The sequence below is a fragment of the Haliotis asinina genome, chromosome 16 (assembly GCF_037392515.1).
Source record: "Haliotis asinina isolate JCU_RB_2024 chromosome 16, JCU_Hal_asi_v2, whole genome shotgun sequence".
Lineage (NCBI taxonomy): Eukaryota > Metazoa > Mollusca > Gastropoda > Lepetellida > Haliotidae > Haliotis > Haliotis asinina.
The window spans coordinates 5,094,465-5,117,925 of record NC_090295.1 but is presented as its reverse complement, the minus strand read 5'-3'; the positions used below and the strand labels follow the sequence as shown (position 1 = coordinate 5,117,925).

Here is a 23,461-nt window from a genome sequence, read left to right as displayed (position 1 = left end):
AAGAAACTTTTTTTCGGACTTAGCTGGTCAAGGGCTCATAGTTCAGAATCCTAGATAAAGGCCAGAGAATTTGATCCCTGCAAAGCCTATTTGGACATTGGATCTTGACAGATCTAAGCCACTGAGGCTGTATCATATGAAAGTCAAATAGTTGATGTACTGGCTTGAGGCTTTTCTTTACTCAGTACATGAAGTGCAGATGGTTACGTTATTCTATGCATTGGATGAGAGTTGTGAGGTACTGTGTGAGATTTAGTACTCGCGACATTTTGTCAGAGGTGCGGATCATGGGACTTTACTCCACCATCCTGCCATAATAGTTTGTTGTTATCTAATATTAATCATTGATGTAATACCTTTTGATCACGCTAGTGTGTATGTAGATTATTTATAACAAAATTCACTGCCAATAAAATTCATACCAGAACTTGCTGATTTGTCTTCTTGGACGTGTGGCCCAGTGATGTGTTTTGTCATGATTCACAGAGTGGCTGCTGTGAGATGTGCCAGAAATAGGAATGCCCTGGATACATTATGAAGGGAAAATAATATGTTTTACAAATATATAGTTACATATGCAAATATTTAGGCAAGAATACCTTGTTTGATTTCAAGAAATTAAACATTTAGGTCATATCTTAAATGAAACGAAAAACAACACTACATCTCAGATAGCATTCAGACGTTGACGAAACATTTACCAACGGCCAGTGTCAGCACTACTCTGAATGCTATGTGGGATTGTGAACAAAGCAGCATGTAAATATGAATATATATGTTATATTTGAGATTACACTTTCATGGTAAAGTGAAAAAGTACTTGAATACATACCAGTGTTTGCAACACTATAATTTGTCAGTTCACCATCCATGCCTGCTGATGTCTGCTTGGTTTATACAGGCCCATTTTGTTAAAATCAAACCAATAAAAAAAAACCCCAAAATACGCTATACTATACAGTTTTACACTGTTTCTACAAAATCAATTAGCGAAGACTATGGTGCAGAGATAAATTTGTATTTTGGTAAAGACTGGAGTTGCCATTGAATCATGGATAGTTCTCGAATGTTGATGAATAAAAGTATGGGAAGGATTCAGGTTAAAAAAAATCAACAGATAATTCACTGAAGGCCATAAGGACCTGCAAATATTTGAAACTGCCAGCTTGATAAAATAGTAACACAATAACAACTGATGCTGGGCCTCAGGGCTGGCAGTTACTTAAATGTTGATATGTACTTTACTAAAAAAAGTGTAATCCCAAACATTACATGTTACAAAGCAGCATATAACCTAATGATGACATCATAATGAACCCTAGTTAACTTGTGCTGATGCAAGGCTTGAATAGATTCCATGTGTATATCTCACTCACTTCTTAACTCAAGAGTCCAGCAACCACAAATAACGAATTGAGTTCATGAAGGAATATGAGTCCTCCCTGCCTTACCTGGACAGGGTGTAGAAGCTCTACTAAATTACTGTGTTAAACCACGTTCAGTTGCTTGGGGTAGTTGTAGCATGTACCAGTAGCTCTGCTATATACATGGGGTGTAATTCCACATTGAGTTGTTTAGGGTAGTTGTAGGACGTCATTAGCTTTGCTTTATACATGGGGTGTAATACCACATCGAGTTGTTTAGGGTAGTTGTAGGACGTCATTAGCTTTGCTTTATACATGGGGTGTAATACCACATTGAGTTGCTTGGGCTTTGTAGGATGTGTCAGTCATTCCTGCCTTGCCTAGACAGGCAGCAGTAGCTCTGATATGTACCTGGAGTGTCAAACCATGTTCAGTTCAAGGATATGTCAAAATATGCATCAGAAATTAACTGGATGTCATGTACATATGAAGTCAGCAGGTGCCCCCATTGAGAAAGCATCTCAGTTTGACATTTAATACAATTTAACATTGGATTAGGGTATGCAGTTCAATATGTTTTAGTTCTTTTTCTGTATTTTATATAAAGGCTTTAAAGGATTCAGGGAATGGATATTAACATCTTGGCGTTAATGGTGACCAGGCACTGATGATGATGTGTAAGAGGTTTCATATCGCCATGACTCAAGGTGAACCCCAAATGGTGGCTTCATGATAAGTAGATAGAACCCACAAAATGTACAATACTCAAATTACTTTCATTTCAAAACTACAGCCCATGTTAGTTCATGTCCTTCATACTTCATACTTATCAAGGAACCTCACACCACATGTACAATATCAGTTGTAGGCCTAGGGATCTGTAGGATCTGTGATGTGTAATGAAGAGGCAGCTGTGAATGACCCTTGATCTGTCATCCTATCAGTGCTAGTGGACTTTACTGAGGTTGTAGATATTGTATTTAGTGCCCTTTTGTGTCCGTCCACGACATGGACCAACGTGTCACAGCATACTCTTCCTGCCATCCTATTCATGTAAGGTTTGTTTTCAGACCCAGCCAACCACACGTCATCTCTATCCCCAGCAACGAACGCATCGCTCAGCCAGCCGAGACACCGCATCAAGCCAGCCTCCCATTCAGCCCCGACTCCAGTAACGTGAGCAGCTCTCAGACCAACCAGGTGAATGGAGACACGCTGCCAGCAGCACTGGAGGCCGTCATTAACCAGGCTGCTGTCAAGGAGGAGGTTGTGGGCAACGGACAGACCCTGGTGGACAACTCTGTGGCCTCGTTAGTATATGTTTCCTTATGATATGCTACTTGTAGCTCATGTTATGCCCAACATTTATGTGTCCTGGTTTCAAGACATTTGTGGTGACGAGTGGTCCGGTGTCTAGAGCTCAGGGGCCCCTTTCACAAAACTCTCGTGAGCCTAAGGTCTCGTAACTTCTCTCGTAGCATTCCTACTTCCTATTTTACAGTACAGGAGGTACGATGCTACGAGGAAAGTTACGAGACCTTAGGCTTACGAGAGTTTTGTGAAACGGGTCCCTGGTCACAAATCAGTTAAGGACTATCGAGCTGGGGCAGTCAGACTCACAGACTTGGTTGACACATCATCTCTTCCCATTGCACATGTCGATGCTCATGTTATTGATCACTGAATTTTTCCTGTTTTCATGGACAATTTGCTTCCTTTTCAGATGGTTGACATCTATTGGTCTCTCTGCTTACATCGACAATTTCCACGAAAAGAACTTCCTGAATATGTTCCAGCTCGATGAATTCTCTCTTGAGGTAAAATAGTTTAACACTACCTAACCTTGAAGATCACATATACTCTAGGAGGTTACAAATACATAAGTCATTCATTGACATCATTGTAAATGAAGCCCCATCATTAAAACTACTAATTTCGACATTTAATTACCTTAAATTGATCTTTTTGACAACAGTACATAATTTTCTCCCACGAACACAATTTCAACCAATCAGAAATTAGTCATGAAATATGAGGTATGTTGTAGTATTCATGTACAATTTCGGGGATAGATTATCTACTATATAGGTTTGTCTCAACCTGCAATAGTGACAATTGTTTTGAAATTTGAAACCTCTCATGCTTGCACAGTCTAATGCCATTTAATCTAGTCACCTGACTTGCATATTTTCCGAGATACAACATATTTTCATACTTGATTCTCTCAAAATCACTTGTTGTCATAATGGTTATAAATCGTTCTTGTAGTTCTGTCATGTGCAGTGTTCTGCTAAATCATTTTTGGCCATTGTTCAAAAACATATTTAACTACAAGTTGGAAGTAGCTTTGATTAATTTGATGAAAACAAACCAGATTCTATTTGATTCTCAAAGCGACTGTATACCATGATGCAACGATTTTAAAAAATGGTGGCGCCCTGTTGCAAACATCCGCTAGTCTGAAAATAAATGCTATTTAGGATGATTGTACGGGGGTACATAGTGCCTACTTGTAAATGGTACCAACTTGATGGTAAGCCTTGACTGATACCGGTGTTCATAACATCATCCTCTGGTTTATGGAGTCCAGATTTTATTGTTACGCTAGACTGCCATATGGTTGGAATAGCGTTGAATTTTACATGGAACACTACACAAATCCTGCTCATTGTTTCAGTGTTTTCATGAAACAGATCATTTAATAACAACAAAGTATCTCTAAGCGCCCAACAAATGCTTTAAGTGGTCTTTCATTAATAACCTATGGCTCAACCACTCCATTTGAGTCTGGCTATTAATAAGAACACCATTTTGCTATTTACAGGATCTATCAGCGATGAAGATTGGAACAAGCCATCGCAACAAGATCTGGAAGTCGCTGGTGGAATACAAGCAGGCAAATGCCTACACGTCTGAAGTCTCCCAGTCTCTCGCACGCAATGCCAGTAGCACATCCACGATCAGCCTCTCATCCCAACCAAGCATCTCACAGAACAGTGCATACTGTCCGGGGTACTACGAAGTCACGCGCTACACATTCAAACACACAATATCACTCACCAAGGACGATGTCAAGAAGTTGAGAACGGAAAAGCCAGAATGAAAACACATGTGGCTTTCACACAAACAGTTCTAAAGGTGCAAAAAAATTTATAAAGTGCATTTACCTTTCATTATGGCGAATCGATCATGTTATCACTGCTGATATAGACCTCTTCCAGTTTGTGTGGCAATCGTTGAACGAAGTGTGCTTATCATTAAATATCACATTTATACATTCCAGTTTATTCCTGTGTTGATGTTTTCAGTGTGTTTTTACCCAGTCATCTTATGAAGATGGACTCAACTATTCAAAGTGTGTTACGCATCGGACAAATCCTGTAGTTTACTTTCTAATAATTGTTACTATGTTTTGCATTGATACTGAAATTTGTGTTATGAAAAAATGAAATTATAGTTAATTTGACTTGCTTTCCAATAATAAAGTGGAGGGCAATGAGCTTTTGGGCCAATCCATATGTACAGTACACAATTATCTGAAACTCAGGTAGATCACTACCAGTGTGACAATTTTGTGTTCATCAGGCAGTGTCTTTTGCCTCTAATGTTTGACCTAAGTATTGTTGAAACATGCCAGACCAATGTTAACAGTACATACTATGGCTATATGTATAAGGATTATTTTGTCGAAGAGGAAGTCGATGTTATTTCTGGAGGTCAGTAGGCAGAACTCTTTGTAGCACTTGATGAATGGTTACAATGAAATGGTTGAATAAATTTAGTCATGGTAGAAACCTCAGGTTTGTCTGGCGTCTTCTAAATCCACTGTAGGATGGCATTGTTCAGGGGAGGTAACTCCAACTCAAATCCAAATGTCTAGCGCTCCGTCCATTTTGTAATGGCTGTTAATTTATGTTGGTAAGATTTTTCTGTTATGTTGTCTTGAAGACATATATTTCTTTATAGAGAACAGCATTGTATAGTAGCTCAAAAGGAGACTTTTCGTACTTTCAAACTCAATGTTGGTTTTAGGGACAAACTGCCTGTTAGCAGAGCAGGATTTGCAAAATGTTGAAACAAATAAGTGTGGAAGGTCCCTAACATCAATATTGAACTAGTTCATGCGCCTTAACATTCCATTGCCTGCACTCTCAAAGGAGGGCAGTCGGATAGCCTAGTAGTAAAGGCGTTTGCTCGTCACGCCGCAGACCGGGGTTCAATACCTCACATGGATACAATGTGTGAAGCCCATTTCTGGTGTCCCCTGCCGTGATGCTGCTGGAATATTGCTAAAAGCTGCGTAAACCACTCATTCATTCATTCATTCACACTCAAGGGGCATACCAAATCTATGATAATTTGAGGTACTGTTTATCAAGGCAATAATCCACTTTAATATGAAACCAAAACATATCTTTCCTGTTGCTTTGATTGTCTTAAAGTCTTCTATGGTTTGGAACCTAACAAAATCCAAATATGTCACATAATTTTTGTGATTCAGAGAGTAAACAAATATGGTATGTTTCTGATGTAAATACGTGGGTGTCCTGAAGTTGCACCCTGTCATACTCATTGTTTAGAGAACAAACACTTGTTAATACTATCTTCAGTAAGACTAATATGCAAGGAAAAATTCCAAAACAGGTATTTTGGAAAATAACCATGTATATTTATGCTTGTAAATGTAGTCTGGCAGGTTTCAAATGGTTTTATTTTTGTCATGAGTTTGGAGCTTATTTAATACTAGCCACCACTGAAGTATTGTTTTGTAAGCATAGATTAAATAAAATAATAGCCGAAAGGACAGGATCTATGTTGCGTTTAATGGCATACCTAGTGCATTAATGTATTCAGATATGTTTGAAATTTGTAGATAATTTGTCCTTGTGACTGGCTGTTTTAAGTTTGCTATTCAAGAGAAATGGTTTGATGTGCTGCTTAATTTGTTTTTTCTTTGTTTTTCAATTTTGATAATGGCATATTGTCACTGATAGATTTTTTTAACAATTTTGATGTATTTATCAAGTGTTGGTTCAGAAAGGTCACATTTTCATGTCATGTTCATGTGGGTTTGTGCATAATTTGAGCGGAAAGCTCGGTGTTGAAAAGTGTTCATAGAGAAGATGGTTGAAGTCAGCCTTCTCAGCTGTTCATGACAGTAGTTGAAAGGAAAACAGTATATGCATAATGACTATATTCAATGTGTGAGATGTTCATTTTTTTTGTTAATTGGATTTCATAAAGATAGATTTCCAACGGTGCGATACTTAAATTTTGTTGTTCATTATTCCTTAGTAGTTTCCAATCATGCGTGTGTTCATCACAGGTTAAATGTGTCATTTGTGAAAAGATAGTTAATAGTAAAATGTTTCATAGTAACATATGCCTGCATTGGTGCATTTTTAAAAGTGATACATTGAAATCAATTAAATCTTTTGAAGGGGTAGGGGGACATGTTTTCAAAACAATTTTAGAATGTGCAATGTCAAGAATTTCGAAGGCAAGACATGTTGCTGTGTGTGATTTGTTCTGGGGTTGTTCTGTTTACTGTGTACAGAAAATGTAGTATTTTACAGAGCCTGTTAAAGCAGTGTTTCAAGTGCTGAAAGGGAGGCAACTCCAGAATGGTGGTCACTGGTTTTCATGAGTTAGCTCCCCTTACGTGAAAGGTGATTTTCATGACCTCAGATGTTTTATAATATTCATTGAAGTCAAACTGAAAGAGAACAATTTCTTGTTCTTTAGAACTTTGTTTAAGAACTGTTTGCTGTCAGGTTTTTGTAGTAGTGGTGGATTCCCAATGATATCTGTAATCAGTGAGTGAGGCAGCATCCCCCCAATAAGATCCCCCAACTCTGCTTCTCATCTTCCCCCAAAGATCTGCTGCTGTACAATTAGAATGTTTCTAAAAGTGGTTCATTCTGCAACCTATTTGAAATGGTGGGCATTTATTGAGATATTCATTTCCCATCTCAAAATATCTTTCCACTTTCAGCATCACATGTAAGGGGAGATAACCATGGTGGTTTGTTTGATAAACTGAGTGCCATGTATATAGTGTTGGAACTGATGAAAGCTGGAGCATCCTGTACATCATTAGAATACATCTATTTAATATTTTCTACATTATTTATGAGTGATGTGTTTACTTAGTGACATCTCAACAATAATGGTTTGCTTGGCCTGCCAACACAAGGGGTATTTATTTAGAATGAACCGTTTGATAGACAAACTGGATTTTTATATTTCCAGTTTGTGTCACAATGCAGCATGAAAAAGAAAGTTTGTTTGGGTTTAATTTTTCGGGGAGGTGGGGGGATGTTTGTTGGGTTTTTTTCTTATGAAAGGGCTGCTTCAAGATCCATTTATTGATAAATTTATAATATTGTTAAAGTCAAGACTTTTGTGAGATATGGTTTTGTAGGTAGATTATGATTTTCATTTAGGGTTTGCAGTGCAACTGCAGAAATACAAGGCCTTTGTTAATGCTCACATCACCCCTTTTGTTGGCACACTGTTGTTCATCTGATGCAAGCCTGTTGGGTACTTGCATGTTGCCATTGTAATGCTGACATTTCCTAGTTGGCATAAAAGGTGTTGAGGAAGTGTAATCAAAATGTCCTTAGCATATTTAACAGTTCAGGTTCTGAGGACTTTAAGACTGATGACAGGAGACAAGGTTTTGTCCAAGGGCTTGCATCTCACATTTAACGTGAAGTAAATATGTCATCAAATATAACATTTCTCTCAGACATTGGGGAATGCTTGATCTGGATCCTCCAGGTTTCTAAAAAAAAAATATTGAATCTGAATTGCATTCTATCGATGCAAGGATGTGAGAGATCAAAATATGTTACTGCCATTTGTGAACAAATTGCTTGCATAGTATTCGTTCAATATTCTTGAAGTTGAACACTTGTCACAGGCTCATCAGTATTAACTGCCAAATTCATTGTTTCATGTAAGACATTTGTAATTGTGTACAATCATCAACAGTAGTTGCATCACACAAATTTGCATTTACTTTCCCAGTTTAGGAATCACTCCTGTTGAAACTGCCAGCAATTTTTCATTCTCTGTTTGGGAAGAAAGGTCTCGTGTTTGTTAATTTGATGACATATTTCTGTTCAAATTGTTGACTATATCTCACTGTATGTGTGGCTTATCATCTTAAGGAAATGTGTTCAAATGTGAAATCTGACACCACCATATATTTCACTATCCACCAAGCTTGTATTTAACAACTTCATACCATTATTTTAGAATAAAATTCATTTCAAAGAAAACCTGTTTTCATTTCATTTTGGTGAAATGTTTACATAGGTGAACCAGTCACATATTATTAGATGTTTGCATCCTAGAATGGCTGAACCCCACACCATTCTTGGAGTGCTGTGGGATTCATGGAAATGTTCAAGATTTAAGACCAGTATCCATTCACATTTTGATGAAAATAAAACCATGTTGAGTGTTGACCAAACCTCTCTAGGGAGGCTATGCAGTGTTGCAAACGTTAATACATGAACGCAGAGAAGTGAGTCCCCATCTGTTTTGACAATACACTGTCCAGAGTTTTATCCCTTAGGCTAAACAGGATTTGCTGGTTACAGCTGTGGATCTGGTAAGTGAAACTGCAGCAAGATCTGCATTGTCACAGAACTCAGAGGGTAGTGGTGTGCACCACCTCACCCTAAAGTGGCCAGATCAGGTTCCCAAACATGAGTTGCCAAACTCTGGCATTCCAGGAGCCTAGGATCATCTGTCCAATTTGAACAGTTGGTTTTGTTTTTAGGTTTGTCAGCATCCTACACATGTTGGTTTCACCAAAGCGGTAAACATATATGACCTACATTACTTCCTTTTGTCATCTCATAAGGCTGACAAGTCTTTCAACCGAACTCGTACCCTGAAACAAGAGTCACTCGTTGACCTGAATCATACTAGTTGCCTAAGATGGGTGCTCACTATATTCACCACTGGCTGACTTACTCCATTACAGCTATGCGGGAGAATACCAATTATACAGAGATCATTATTCACTGACAAAAAACGTTCTGAGTGAGAGTCGGGGGTATGGGCTTCATAGCCCATCATTCGACCCCAATCAGTCCTGACGTCGATCGCTAAATAGCCTTAGCGCGTTGCTACTTTGTTTTGTTAGAGGTCTGAACACCTTGTTACCAAATACGGTCGAAATGTCACTCACTTTTACCAGGCGTTTCTCAAAATAGGCATGAATAATTCTTTCTGGAGAGTAGGATGTACAACTGGCGTGACAGATGTGACACTTTTATGTCCGACCTGAAACCTCAGCAGTGACATATGTAGGTTTGAAACATCTCGGCCGAAGCCACTGAATAGTTTCAGCACCGTCAGCTGATATTCGTCTTCAGTACAAAGTGTTATGGCTTAGTTCTGCCGACAGGTAGCTTGTCTACAGGCAAGGGTTGAATGTAAAAATAACGTCTCACCAGGTACCTGGGTCTGCCCTTGCTATGAATGAGTTGGGTTTTATGCCGCCTTTAGCAATATTCCAGCAATATCACTTTGGGGAACACCATAAATGGGCTTCACGCATTGTACCCATGTCTAGATTCTTATCTGGGTTTTCCTCATGACGAGCAAGAGTGAGTGAAATTAGTTTTACGCCGCACACAGCAATATTCCAGCTATATGAGGGCGGTCTGAAAGTTGGGCCAGACAATGCAGTCACCTTTTACGACAAGCATGTGTAAGATCTTAAGAACATTTCTGATCCGGATCTTCACGAGTCACGTGACGAGCAAACGCGTCAACCACCAGGAATGTTCCTGTGAACCACAGAGGCGTGTCATGCCTATAAACAACGTTAGAAAGATATACAAGTATATAGGCTGTACCCTATGACTATATAAATGGAATATTATAAACAGCGTTAGAAAGCCATATAGGTATAGGGTTCAACCCTGTTACTATATAAAAAGGAAGGTTCCCTACAGGTAGCAATAGGGGAGAGCCTACATACCTATATCTTTCTTACGTTGTTTATAAGCGGGACACGCCCCTGTGCTGTGAACCGCTTGTACATAATATATCACGATCCCTTTCTATTAAATCAGGACTACTCTTCTAACCCCTCATAACCTATTTTTGAGATAAAGCAGTTAGTAACAAAAAACGTGCAATTTACAATGCAGAGTTCCGTCTCTTGAATACAGTCAATCCTTGAATGCTTACAAGGTTGTCAGAACCAAACGTCCAAGACTTGCCTCATGTCGCCATTTCTCCTGCATTAAGCTGACATTAGGCTGACATTACGCAGGTGTCAAACCCAGCATACTCATTCCTGACCACTCGCCCCCCTCCCTAACCCCCTAAGAACTGTTCGGCTTGTCCCCTAATAACTCTAGTTGGTCACAAAGGGAATGTGTCAAGAAGGTCACTCACTAATAACAATAACGTAACAATTTTGCAATTGTTATTATATTTCAAGGAGATCCTGTTTTTAAAATTATCATTTTATGTAAATATATAAACCATCAAAAATACCGCCAGTGATAACAGGGTACCCGTGAGGATACCATATGGGGTCCCTAGCAACTGCACCCTCTCCTTGACACCCACAGTTGCCGGGGGAAGATGCAGCAATCTAACCGCGTCGTTAGAGGGACGCAATTGATTGGATGGTCGGTGTCAAGGTAGATTGCATGTCAACGGCTGTAGGTAGTTTGTGTATTGGTATGTTATTCTACCTGGATTGTCGAGGCTGAGTCAGGAGTAAGCGAGAAGTGACGGTAAAGTCGGCTGACTCACGACCCCCGGGCGACGGTGAAACACTCACAGATCTGACATATGTACATAGATATGAAATGAATGTTCTGTGTAACGCCACGTAACTCCTGATGTCCTCACCCAAGACTGATGTGTGACAACATGAAAGTCAGGTGTTATATAATACACCTATCATGCACAATCCATATCGGGACATGTGGCGAGTTGTAGGGGACGTGTCGGTCTGAAATTAACAAGTCGCGTCGTAAAACTAGATGTATCCGTAGTTCGACTGAAACATTTTTGGAGAAAACATTTTTCAGCTTCACAAATAGTTAGTTATTAAGTGAGTGATTATTGATTTACGCCGCTTTTAGCAATATGTCAGCAATATCACGGCATGGAAGGCCAGAAATGTAAAGTGTATGCTTTACTATGATTGTTATTATAATTGTCCCAGTACTTTACGGACGCTCTTAGGGGGGTAAAGGTGATCCACTGGTAAAGCGTTCGCTCGTTACGACTAAGACGCGGTTCGATACGGGTACAATATGTGAGACCTATTTCTGGTGCCCCCCGCCGTGGTATTACTGCATGAATATTGCTAAAAGCGGCGTAAAATTAAACTCACCTACTGATGCTCGTAAGATGCAACTGGTTTATACTCTCGCTCATTGACCCACCACCAACCTTCTCTTTTCTGGCGTGTAAATCATATTTGTTGTTATATCTACCGCATTCTACGCTTGATATTGATGCATATTCATGTCGAAGTTCGAAAAACAGGCCAAGCTATTAAATCATGGCCTCCGAACACAGTATATTGCGAATGGTCCTTCTGTCGGAAAACGGATTTGTTTAGACACGTATCACTTGAAGAGTTTCCTTAATGTAGCTGGGTCATGTGACTGGGTCATGTGACGAGTTTCAGCCATTGGGACGAATAGTTTTGTGAAACGGGCCCCTGAGCCGTTATTCTCGAAACGTTCGTAGCCCTATGAATTCCTAACTTTGGTCGTTGCTAATGTGTTCAGAATGGCCTTAAGAAGTTCGAGAACGTTTCGAGAAAAGCTAGTCAGGATTAGAATTTGTATATCTCTTGTGGCATGTTATGGGATGATTGTACCACCAGAACAGGATAAGCGGTGTTTAGAGTTTAATTACATCGTATGTGCGGCTCTACAAACGTATGATGCAATCATTTCTCAAGTGTGTTATAAACTATTCCGACTCTGACAGGTAACGAGTTTATGGACTTCGACTTAAGAGGATTTCTTAATAACGCAATAAGATATCCCAAATCCACTTTGTAACTGCTGGTTTGTGTGTCGAGTCAGAAATATTTGAAACAGTCTTATATTATACTGTAGAACTAGGCTTCATCTTAATTAATGTACAAGCGTCCTTGTCTCATCATCACCTCTTACGCCTGTTTTGGAATAATTCAGATCGACTTTTGAATTAACATTCACCGCGATTGCATCCAATGACTACATGTCTGTCCGTTAAATGATGTTTCTCTTCATCATACCAGCTTCTAAATGCCACTTTGAGATGTTGCAAGTCCGACTATACAAGGTGTCATGAAGACAATACCTTTCTTTGCAAATGCTTCTGTTTTTCTTATATCGTAAAACATTTTCTGCAGCGACGACCATGTTAATTTTGTTGTTAGGTCAAGGTCACATGTATGGATGTCACCCGATGAAGGAGCAAGCATACGCTCCGAAGCGTCATGGTCATCAAAACAAGAACCTTTCATCCATATCTTGCATTTCCTATGTAATCCACTTCTAAATGCCCTTTCAAAGATTAGGTCATATTGGTATTAATTCGGAAGAGTCGAAACACAGAAAAGTCGAATCATCTATCGCCCAGGCATTCGATACAACATGGTATGAATGGAGGTCTGAAATTGGCTATTGTGAAATTCACGACTCACGAAAATATATACCTGAATAAGACAAAAAATCAAATGTGAGCAAAAACCGTCTGAAACCTGAACGCCGCGACACTTGGTTCCTGACCTATAACCGCAGGTGTTACTTTCAACTAATATTGTGTTCAGCACGACCGCTTGTTTGCCATTCAATCCCAAACCTTTGTGTTTACCGTTCATTCTTGCAGTATACAACCTACAGAAAAACGACACTGTTTTATCCACAAAGGGCAGAGCCTCTGCTCTTGTTGCTCTAGGTCAAGATTCTTGTGTAATGAATATATCAAAGTGCCTGTTGTTTAATGACCTGGGTCAACCTAGTGTGCTAATATGCACACCCACTTCAGAAATACACTCACCGAGGTCCTATCCGGGGCGTCACTTTGTATGCACGGAATAATTTTTCATTTCACTGGGAATAGATCACCTCTTATGCACGTTAAAGATGTGTTTACGGAATAATTTGCTAAAAAATATTTTTATAATTTTTATCACAAGCGCAACAACGCCCTGTGCAACATGGACGGAACCTGTGCTTGTCGTATACGGCAACTGACGGGAACTGGTTGGCGACTCGCTGACTTTGGTGATAGATGTGTATGATGTAAATCACTGGAATGTGTGACTCGATTATTTACCGACCGCTGTCATATAACTGAGCGCTCGATTATCCAGTGAAATATGTTTCTAGCCCGAAATGGTAGGCACCAAACTACATCTGTCTCCTCTAAGCAGCTTTAAACTCTCCCGTTACAGGCGATCATTTGCATCGTCAACATGTGGCTCTGCTAGACGAGGTAGATATTGCAACCCACCGTGATGAAAGATTGCAACCACGTGCGGTCAGCCTCTATGCCAGTAACCTGTCGCATGGAAAACATTCACATACCACCATCCCTGTCCCTACAGCACGAATGCACACGCACACTCACGTGTACATGAACATGCACGTAGTCTCTCTCTCTCTCTCACACACACACACCACACACACACACACACACACACACACACACACACACACACACACACACACACACACACACACACACACACACAAATACACGTCTCTGCCCCTTATTAATATCGATTTACTGTTTCACTTAAGCTCTAGATTCCTCCATGAATCCTCCAGAATCTTGTATGATGCAATTTTTTAAACGTCAATCATATCAGTGTATTTGACATAAACGATAATTTACGACCACTCATATTGAAAACATAACAGCCACAGCTGATATATGACGCCCTCAACAAACCCGGCATGGAGTGACTCCTTTAGACGTTATTGACGCCGAAATAACAGCATCCACGAGTGATATGATCATTAAACCATGTGGCATAAGTGTAGCCAAATCTGGTAACAATATTGTAACAGCAGAGCTCTTATATTTGATATATAACGTATGCGGGAGGTCTAGATGCACGTTAATGCAGATGAATGCTCAACGGCTGTTCAGAGAACTATGGTTGACGATGTATTATAAAATGTACCTTCTCAAGTTTTACTTAATCGGCATAGAAATATTTCAGTATTTCTGGCTGCATGTTGTTTTGACCAAACCCGATACGTTGTCAGGGGCAATGTTATATTATATATGTATGTGTATATGTACATTTATATAGAGAGGAGTTACGATTAGGGATACGTTGTAAGGTCAATGTAATATTACATTTATATAGAGTAAGTTAATGTTAGGATTATTTTGTTATTTATATTATATGTACACGTACATAGAGATAAAAACACGATCCAGGTAAACTGTACCAGGTAAGTTTTTCTGCAATAGTCCCATGTTTTTCATGCCTGATAGTGTGTATCTGCCCGAGGCAAGATGTCAGCCAGCGTACATCCATGTGTAGTTTGGCCTGATTATACCAGTGGACATCTTGTCAATGAAGACAGGAGGTGATTAAGACTCCACATTAGATATCTTGAGTATGCCAATAACGATAAAGTGTCAATAGGCCATTGGTGCAGAACACTAAAATACAATCCGCGAAATGAATATCTTAAAGACCAGCTATGCAGCTCGTGCATTATCGGTACACATAAGACAATGGCTACCACGCCCTTCCTCTAGACTAATGCATAGTCCCTGAATATGGTGCAATCTTGATAGAAACAAATAATTCCCTTTAAATTGAAAGGATCCACAATACGATGGGACATTGAGAATCTGAAAGTCAGGAAGCCTAGACTTGCTTCATCAACGTTTTTTTAACATTTCGGAAGGGGCTAGGAAGTTGTGTAACTTGTGCCAGAGATATACCGATATATGGTCTCTGGTTGTGCTGTTCACGAACTTAAGACATAATACTCCTTCTGCGGGTGTATGTGGTGATCGATGGCCTCTCATGGTAATGACTAAGGGAGATTAACCGATATCTGAATATGAGTGTATATGAAAGGCTGACCTTCTAAAAATATATGTCCTTTTCATGTGCTCCTCCAGAAGTTATTGTCATATTGACTTCACTCAAGGGCGAATATATTTCTCTTATTTCATGTACATTAGAATATTCTCATTAACCGCAAATCCGTGAAATTTATTTACAGTGTGGAGAAGGTTGACTTCTTTAAACTGTTGTATGCCAGTATTTAATTTACTCACCGTAAATTACTCACTCACTCACTCACTCAGAAGCGTGCAGATCCATACAGTGATGCAACAAGGTAAATAACTACGAGGAATTATTAAAATATCTCCATTAGTTCCTCAACCAAAATGTAGATTACTGGTATGTAATTATTGTTGATCCCAAATATACAGATGTATGTTTGATATGACATACATCGCGCAGGTTGTGTGACGCCACACTCGTCAGTGAAGTAATGGAGCTCTATGACCAGAGAGGCCCCAGTGGTACGTCACCAGTTTCAGCATATGTGTGTGTGTGTGTGTGTGTGTGTGTGTGTGTGTGTGTGTGACAGAGAGAGAGTGAGTGAAAAATAACCCGTTAGACAGAGGGATGCCAAATATCAAATCATGAGACACTGAAACCAGATGTTTATAAGCCAAAATACACTTTTCGTTCTCTACCAACGAATAATGGCAGCAATAATACAGGATACAACTCACTGTATCCTGCAACTCCAGGAACATGTTGTTCAGCGTTACATACGTATAACCCATTAATTCAAAAGCTATAGTTACTCTACAGCCGTGGTTACCAAAAACAACCTTGACCTCTACAGCCATGATCACCAACAACACGGGAAACTACACCCGATCTGCCTTAGTTACCAAAAACAAACCAAAAGCCCCAAGACGTAAATCTTCCAACTAAACATCTTGAGTTACCATGTTTACCTTTGATCCAGACCTGGACCGTGTTCCCTTCAATGCTTCAACACTGGCACCAAGTAAACCACGGAACCAAATGCCCGATGTTTGACCCAAACCAATGCAGCTATTGGAGAATACACCCAATATAAAATGTTCCCACAACAGAGTCGAATCTATCCCACTAGCACCCGTCTGTCAGTCACTACCGGGAGTGGTCCCCGGGGGTCTACGGAAAGATGAACGCACGTATCGGGTCTAGCGGGATAATCATCGAATGTTAATCTGTAGAAACAGACCAAGAGCCATCAGTCCGAAACTGAAGCCACATCACATGTCATCATTAAGTCATCAGATTTTGGAAAATTCCACCACACATCCACCGTAAACCTTTCGAAAGCTGTCCCGAGGTCTTGAATGTTGTACATTTGAACAAATGTCGCGTAAACCATTTGAAATCATGAAAAATGAACACGCTCCACTTTACCTAATAGATGGACCCCAAATGCTGGACACGGATGACGTGTGTCTTGTATTGTGGGAAGGTTTCAGTTACTCTGGGTATTTATGTTTGGATGTAACTATGAAAACTATCAGTTGACTTCACTGATGTCCTGTACTCTCCTATAACACACGTGTGTAAATGAGGGTAAGTGACGTGGCTTTGAACCATTGTTGTACGTCATCATGTTGTTGTACGTCATCACGTTGTTGTACGTCATCACGTTGTTGGAGATCATCATGTCATCGCATAACGAAAGCTTCAGAACCCGTTTTTGGCCAAATCTCCTTGCCTTCAATTGGAAATCCAATCAAAAAACAGAAACAGGTCGGTAAGAACGGGAACAAAACTGGTGCCCGTGGGATGCCTGCATCCTCCACGCCTGTCTTAAAGCCTCAAATTTCACACAAATGTTGAGGGTTTTTTTATAATGAAAAAGTTCAGCAATTCACAAATGTTTTCACGTCAGATGGCATTTAATTTTATTTTTGCTAAATTTCCCCGAACTTTTGAATACTGATATTAACAATATCGATAGTTTAAACGTTCTTGAACAAAAGTCTCCCGGCTCGAGGAATGAACCTTTCCTGTGAGTTTGTTGTGTGGAATAGAGTGGTGTATAATGTTCTGACGTCACTGAACTTGATTCTTTTCAGATTGCCATACACTTAAGTAATACTTTGAGTCCACAAGGTGCTGAGTAACTTCCTCTAGACTAAACTGTGTGAAAGTCGCCCTAGTCTGCCAAACTGACTCTGAAACAAAACTGTCCAACATAACCCGTGCAAGTCTACAATATGTCACTAGTCAAGAAAGTGTCTGTGCTCCTTCTTATTATAATTTGTTTTCGATTATAAGTTTACGAACCTCCTTTTCTGTAAGAAATGTTCATTTCAATGACTAGATGTTAGTCGAAGCAAGTCAGTAAGGGTTAAGCTTCCTTTGTGACCTAGAAATACCACTCTCTTGGTACGGGTTGTCATGGAGCTTTGGGTTCCAGAAGAATATACACATCTGCGGGTTACAGGGACACGTCGACAGTTCTCTCGTTGTTTCTCCAACAACACGTTTTGAATGTCCAGACCTTGAATGTTGCAACCCCGCATGGCCATAACCATATGTTCTGTGTGACGTAAGCTGTTTGATAATAGCGACAAAGCAGAAAACAACATTATAGATTAAACTATTATTATAGTACAGTACAGTGAAGTAGGTGGTATCCAGGAATTGTGCGAATATTACTAAAAACGGCGTGGAACTAAACTCACTCACTCACTCACTCACTCACTCACTCACTTTGAAACATGGCTTTGGCAGCTGTCCTCTTCAGTCAGCATATTAACATGAGACGTTATGAGATATGTCACCAACTCTTGAAGTGTTTTTTATCAACATCCAGATGAAGAAACGAAAAAAACATCCATGGTAACCTGGCAACCCAAACCGCGTTTTAACGGATAGTCCCTCACCTGATCGACTTCGAGTACGGAACATTTAGCAACAAAATTGAACACGGTTGCAGAGTCAACATCCAGGTGAAGAAACGAAAAAAAAACATCCATGGTAACCTGGCAACCCAAACCACGTTTTAACGGATAGTCCCTCACCTGATCGACTTCGAGTACGGAACATTTAGCAACAAAATTGAACACGGTTGCAGAGTCAACATCCAGGTGAAGAAACGGTTGCAGATGACATCATTTTGGAAAACAGAACCACAAATTCTATATCAGGAGCGCATTAGAGACGTGTCAGTATATATGCACACAGTTAAAGACAATATTCAGTAAAACTGCCCAATACTTACCTTAATCTAGTAAAAACAACCAAACAGTTAAACGAATACAAAAATCTCCCCAAACATTCAATGTAATTTAGAGAGAGTCACCATGAACTCTTGTCTTATAAAGACAGTGTAACTCTATCACATTATGCTGAAATTCTAAATCTGCTATACAAATACTACGAATAGTTACAGCACATATTTTTAAAACCTTATAAATAACACTTGTGTAAGACAACAGCTCTTGAAATGTATGTACCTACATTCAATGTATGTATACCGAAGGGAGGTAACTTGTGTGGTAGGTACATAAGCGAAACTCACCTTGAGGCAAAATGCCTGAAGCATTTACCATCCGTTAAGACAATGCTTGATGTATGCGTGTATGACATCTCTAATGTAGGTAGATAGAATATCAGATGGGAAAGCTCATATACATATTGGCGACAACTGTGATCGAGGCGGAGATACCACCGACGGAGACACTGAGTCCCACGCAAAGAAACTGTGTCGGAACGATCCGAATTGTGTCACGATATTCTGCTGCAGGATAACACATTGTGTCACTTGTTTCGCTGAGCGTGGTAAGTACTTTCACATTTATATATTTATTGTTGCACATATTTTACCTTAAAATGTTTCAATATTGTTTTGAAGGTGTTAATTGTAAATAAGTAAATAGTCGTTGTCCCGCTATGGTAAGACAAAAGCTATAGCACAACCGGTTTAAGTAAAGTATAGGTATATATATCACAGATCCTGCATACGTTTGCTGGGATGGAACTCGTTCTGAGAATACGTGTAGAGGCATTGGAAATCGAGTGTATTCCGTTCCTCTTTAGTTCATCAGGTCAGTCATGTCCCCTTGTGTCTATTTTCTTTTTAATCATCGATTTACTATGAAAAGAATTATATGATGATAATGGACGTGCGTGTGTAACTTTTGCCGCCTGACTTTTCAGACATTCTTGAGCCATATAACAAGTATAATGTTCTAGTTCAGCGTGTAGATACCGCAGACATGTTGCTGGTTAACATTACTGTCGATCTGCGGTCAATATTCCTATTTTATAGGGAGTTAAGGTACAGGCCATGAAGTGTCAACTATCTCCAGTCAGTTGGCGTCAGTTTTACCAGCCCGACCCAAAGAAGAATCATGTAACAATCCTGTTTCGTGCCTGCATACATTCTGGAGCGTATAAATGATTGCGATAATTAGAAATTAACATGGTCTTCACATAACAAGCAAACTTCGGCAAACAAGTCAAAATTTGGATGCTTAACGCAATACACTCCTTCAAACGATTGAAAATGAAAAAATACGGATGATGAAATGACGGCCACTGTTCTATGCCACAAGCTGGTGTATGTAGTTATCTAAATATCATGGGCAGTTGACCTTCTGGAAGACTTGATGGCTCAGGTTGATGTGGGATGGAGAGGATGGTGTAGGATGGAGAGGCTGGTGTAGTATGATGGAGTGGTTGGCGTGGGATGGAGAGGATGGCGTGGGATGGAGAGGTTGGTGTGGGATGGAGAGGATGGTGTGGGATGGAGAGGTTGATGTGGGATGGAGAGGATGGTGTTGGATGGAGAGGTTGGTATGGGGTGGAGAGGATGGTTTGGGATGGAGAGGCTTGTGTGGGATGGAGAGGATGGTGTGAGATGGAGAGGATGGTTTGGGATGGAGAGGCTGGTGTAGTAGGATGGAGTGGTTGGCGTGGGATGGAGAGGCTGAGGCTTATGTGTGATGGAGAGGATGGTTTGGGATGGAGAGGCTGGTGTAGTAGGATGGAGTGGTTGGCGTGGGATGGAGAGGATGGCGTGGGATGGAGAGGGTGGTGTGGGATGGAGAGGTTGATGTGGGATGGAGAGGATGGTGTTGGATGGAGAGGTGGGTATGGGGTGGAGAGGATGGTTTGGGATGGAGAGGCTTGTGTGGGATGGAGAGGATGGTGTGAGATGGAGAGGCTGGCGTGGGATGGAGAGGTTGGTGTGGGATGGAGAGGATGGTTTGAGATGGAGAGGCTGGTGTAGTAGGATGGAGTGGTTGGCGTGGGATGGAGAGGATGGCGTGGGATGGAGAGGGTGGTGTAGTAGGATGGAGAGGTTGGTGTGAGATGGAGAGGCTGGCGTGGGATGGAGAGGTTGGCGTGGGATGGAGAGGTTGGTGTGAGATGGAGAGGATGGTGTTGGATGGAGAGGTTGGTATGGGGTGGAGAGGATGGTTTGGGATGGAGAGGCTTGTGTGGGATGGCGAGGTTGGTGTGAGATGGAGAGGCTGGCGTGGGATGGAGAGGTTGGTTTGGGATGGAGAGGTTGATGTGGGATGGAGAGGATGGTGTGGGATGGAGAGGTTGGTGTGAGATGGAGAGGCTGGCGTGGGATGGAGAGGTTGATGTGGGATGAAGAGGATGGTGTGGGATGGAGAGGTTGGTATGGGGTGGAGAGGATGGTTTGGGATGGAGAGGCTTGTGTGGGATGGAGAGGTTGGTGTGAGATGGAGAGGCTGGTGTGGGATGGAGAGGCTGGCGTGGGATGGAGAGGTTGATGTGGGATGGAGAGGATGGTTTAGGGTGGAGAGGTTGGTGTGGGATGGAGAGGATGGTTTGGGATGGAGAGGCTGGTGTGAGATGGAGAGGTTGGTTTGGGATGGAGAGGCCTGTGTCGGATGGAGAGACTGGTGTGGGATGGAGAGGTTGGTGTGGGGTGGAGAGGATGGTTTGGGATGGAGAGGCTTGTGTGAGTTGGGGAGCCTGGCGTGGGATGGAGAGGCTGGTGTGGCTCTGTGGCTGCTGAATGTTTGCTGATGCAGAATACACATGATAATGTAATCTGAGCACCAGAGGCCCTCTGCTATTATTCAGTCAGCTGTTGTGTTTAGATGGGTGTAACCTAATATTGACTTCTACCTGTAAGCTGTGTTTGTAACAATGCACCGGTTATGTATGTGGAGAATTGCTGTATTAGTAGGTGCTGTTGTGTATTAGTAGGAGAGGTTGTAGAGTAGTGGGTGAGGTTTAGTCGGTGAGGTTGTGTATCCCTGTTTGAGGTTGTGCAGTAGTGGGTAAGGTTGTGTAGCAGTAGGTGAGGTTGTGTAGTAGTGGGCGAGGTGTTGTAGTGGGTGAGGTTGTGTAGTAGTCGGTGAGGTTGCGTAGTAGTGGGTTCGGTTGTTTAGTAGTGGGTTCGGTTGTGTAGTAGTGGGTTCGGTTGTGTAGTAGTGGGTTCGGTTGTGTAGTAGGTGAGGCTGTGTTGTAGTGGGAGGGGTTGTGTAGTGGGTCAGGTTGTGTAGTAGTGGGAGAGGTTGTGTAGTAATTGAGGTTATATTGTAGTAGGAAATGTTGTGTAGTGAGATGAGATTGTGTAGTAGTGGGTGATGTGTAGTAGGTGAGGTTGTGTAGTAATGGGTGAGGCTGTGTAGTAGGTGAGGTTGTGTAGTAGTGGATGAGGTTGTGTAGTAAGTGAGGTTGTGTTGTACTGGGTTCGGTTGTGTAGTAGGTGAGGTTGGTAGTAGTAGTGGGTGAGGTTGTCTAGTAGTGGGTGACGTGTAGTAGGTGAGGTTGTGTTGTAACGGGTGAGGTGTAGTAGTAGGTAAGGTTGTTTCGTAGTGAGTGATGTTGTGTAGTGGTGGTATTGGGTGAGGTTGTGTATTCTTGGATGAGGCTGTGTATTGGTGAGTGAGGTTGTGTATTAGTGGGTGGAGTTGAGTAATATGTTATTTTTTATGAGGCAAACCAGTGCATGAAGCAATGAGCACCAACATCTAGGAACGATGGCCGACCACGAGATAAGCCTTAATCTTCTCTGGGTGACTGTTGAAACACCGCCAACATACACTGGTGTATAATTGAAATAGCACATACTTATCCGTGAGTAACATGCTAATACATGTTGTTATACGCCGTAGTATCACAGCAGCATGTACATATTCATATCTGGTTCAGGTTAAAACAATGGTTGATATACTGAACACTCGATCCAGACAACAGATAGTTCCGGACCCATTTAAACTCTGCCACAGTGGGAGTGAAGTCAGCTCTTGACATTCTTCCCAAGACGGAATCGGTTGTCAACTGATTCACGTACTCACTCACTCACTCTTCCCAAGACTCACAACTGAACCGTAGAGGCGTATGCATAGGCATTGAATGTGCATTGATTTCTCAGCTGCCTGGTAAGTTAGAAGTAGCCTGTCGGGTACCCCTTCAATGCTGAGTGAAAATTCTGTCAACTGTGTAATGAGCCTCTACAGTTTTGTCAGCAGCGAAGACTTCGACGCCCTCGCCGGAATCAAACTGTCTAGCATAGTCACCCATCCAACTTCACTCCGCCGATAGTATGATCTTTACATCCCAAATCAACCCATCATACCCCCAGGGTCAAGCGTGATGGATGACGTCAAGTCGATATACTGGAAGCTTCAACGTAGGCGTCAAGAGAGCCCGAGGGGAAGATATCATCTTGTCAATAACATTGTACGTGGTGCTGAAAATAATAAAGATGCTATGATACTCGGCTACAAGGTGACCCCATTGTGAGACATGTCAGTCAAGTTGTGTAACGCGATCAGCTGATGATTCCGTGCTAAAACGTCATTTCACGCTCAGTGACTGTCACTGTTGTTTATTTCACCTACATTAAGGCAGCATGTGAGATCAATACGATTAGATCTCTCTTGACTTAGTGTCGTAAGAACCAGTCATTAAACTGATAACGAAAAAATGATAGATTTTGATATTCACTTGACAGATGAGTAATTAAATGTATATCTACCATCTGAACACGTGTATCAACAATGAAATCATATGGATTGTTTGATGGACGTCAAAGAGTGAGTGA

At 41.0% G+C, this 23,461-nt stretch overlaps 2 protein-coding genes across 8 annotated transcripts in view; both read left to right on the top strand.

Moving 5' to 3' along the window:
- LOC137268885 (cellular tumor antigen p53-like) overlaps positions 1–8,650 on the top strand; it is a 54,773-nt gene extending 46,123 nt beyond the window's left edge. For all 7 annotated transcript variants that reach the window (XM_067803474.1, XM_067803475.1, XM_067803473.1 and 4 more), the window contains 3 exons: positions 2,435–2,674; positions 3,088–3,181; positions 4,189–8,650. In XM_067803474.1, the coding sequence (XP_067659575.1) occupies positions 2,435–2,674; positions 3,088–3,181; positions 4,189–4,467 (613 nt within the window). In that variant the 3' untranslated portion in view covers positions 4,468–8,650. The remainder of the gene's footprint in view (positions 1–2,434; positions 2,675–3,087; positions 3,182–4,188) is intronic.
- Positions 8,651–18,929: 10,279 nt separating this feature from the next.
- LOC137268028 (chloride channel protein 2-like) overlaps positions 18,930–23,461 on the top strand; it is a 43,920-nt gene continuing 39,388 nt past the window's right edge. The window contains exon 1 of the mRNA XM_067802526.1: positions 18,930–19,206. The gene's annotated coding sequence lies outside the window, so the exon portion shown is untranslated. The remainder of the gene's footprint in view (positions 19,207–23,461) is intronic.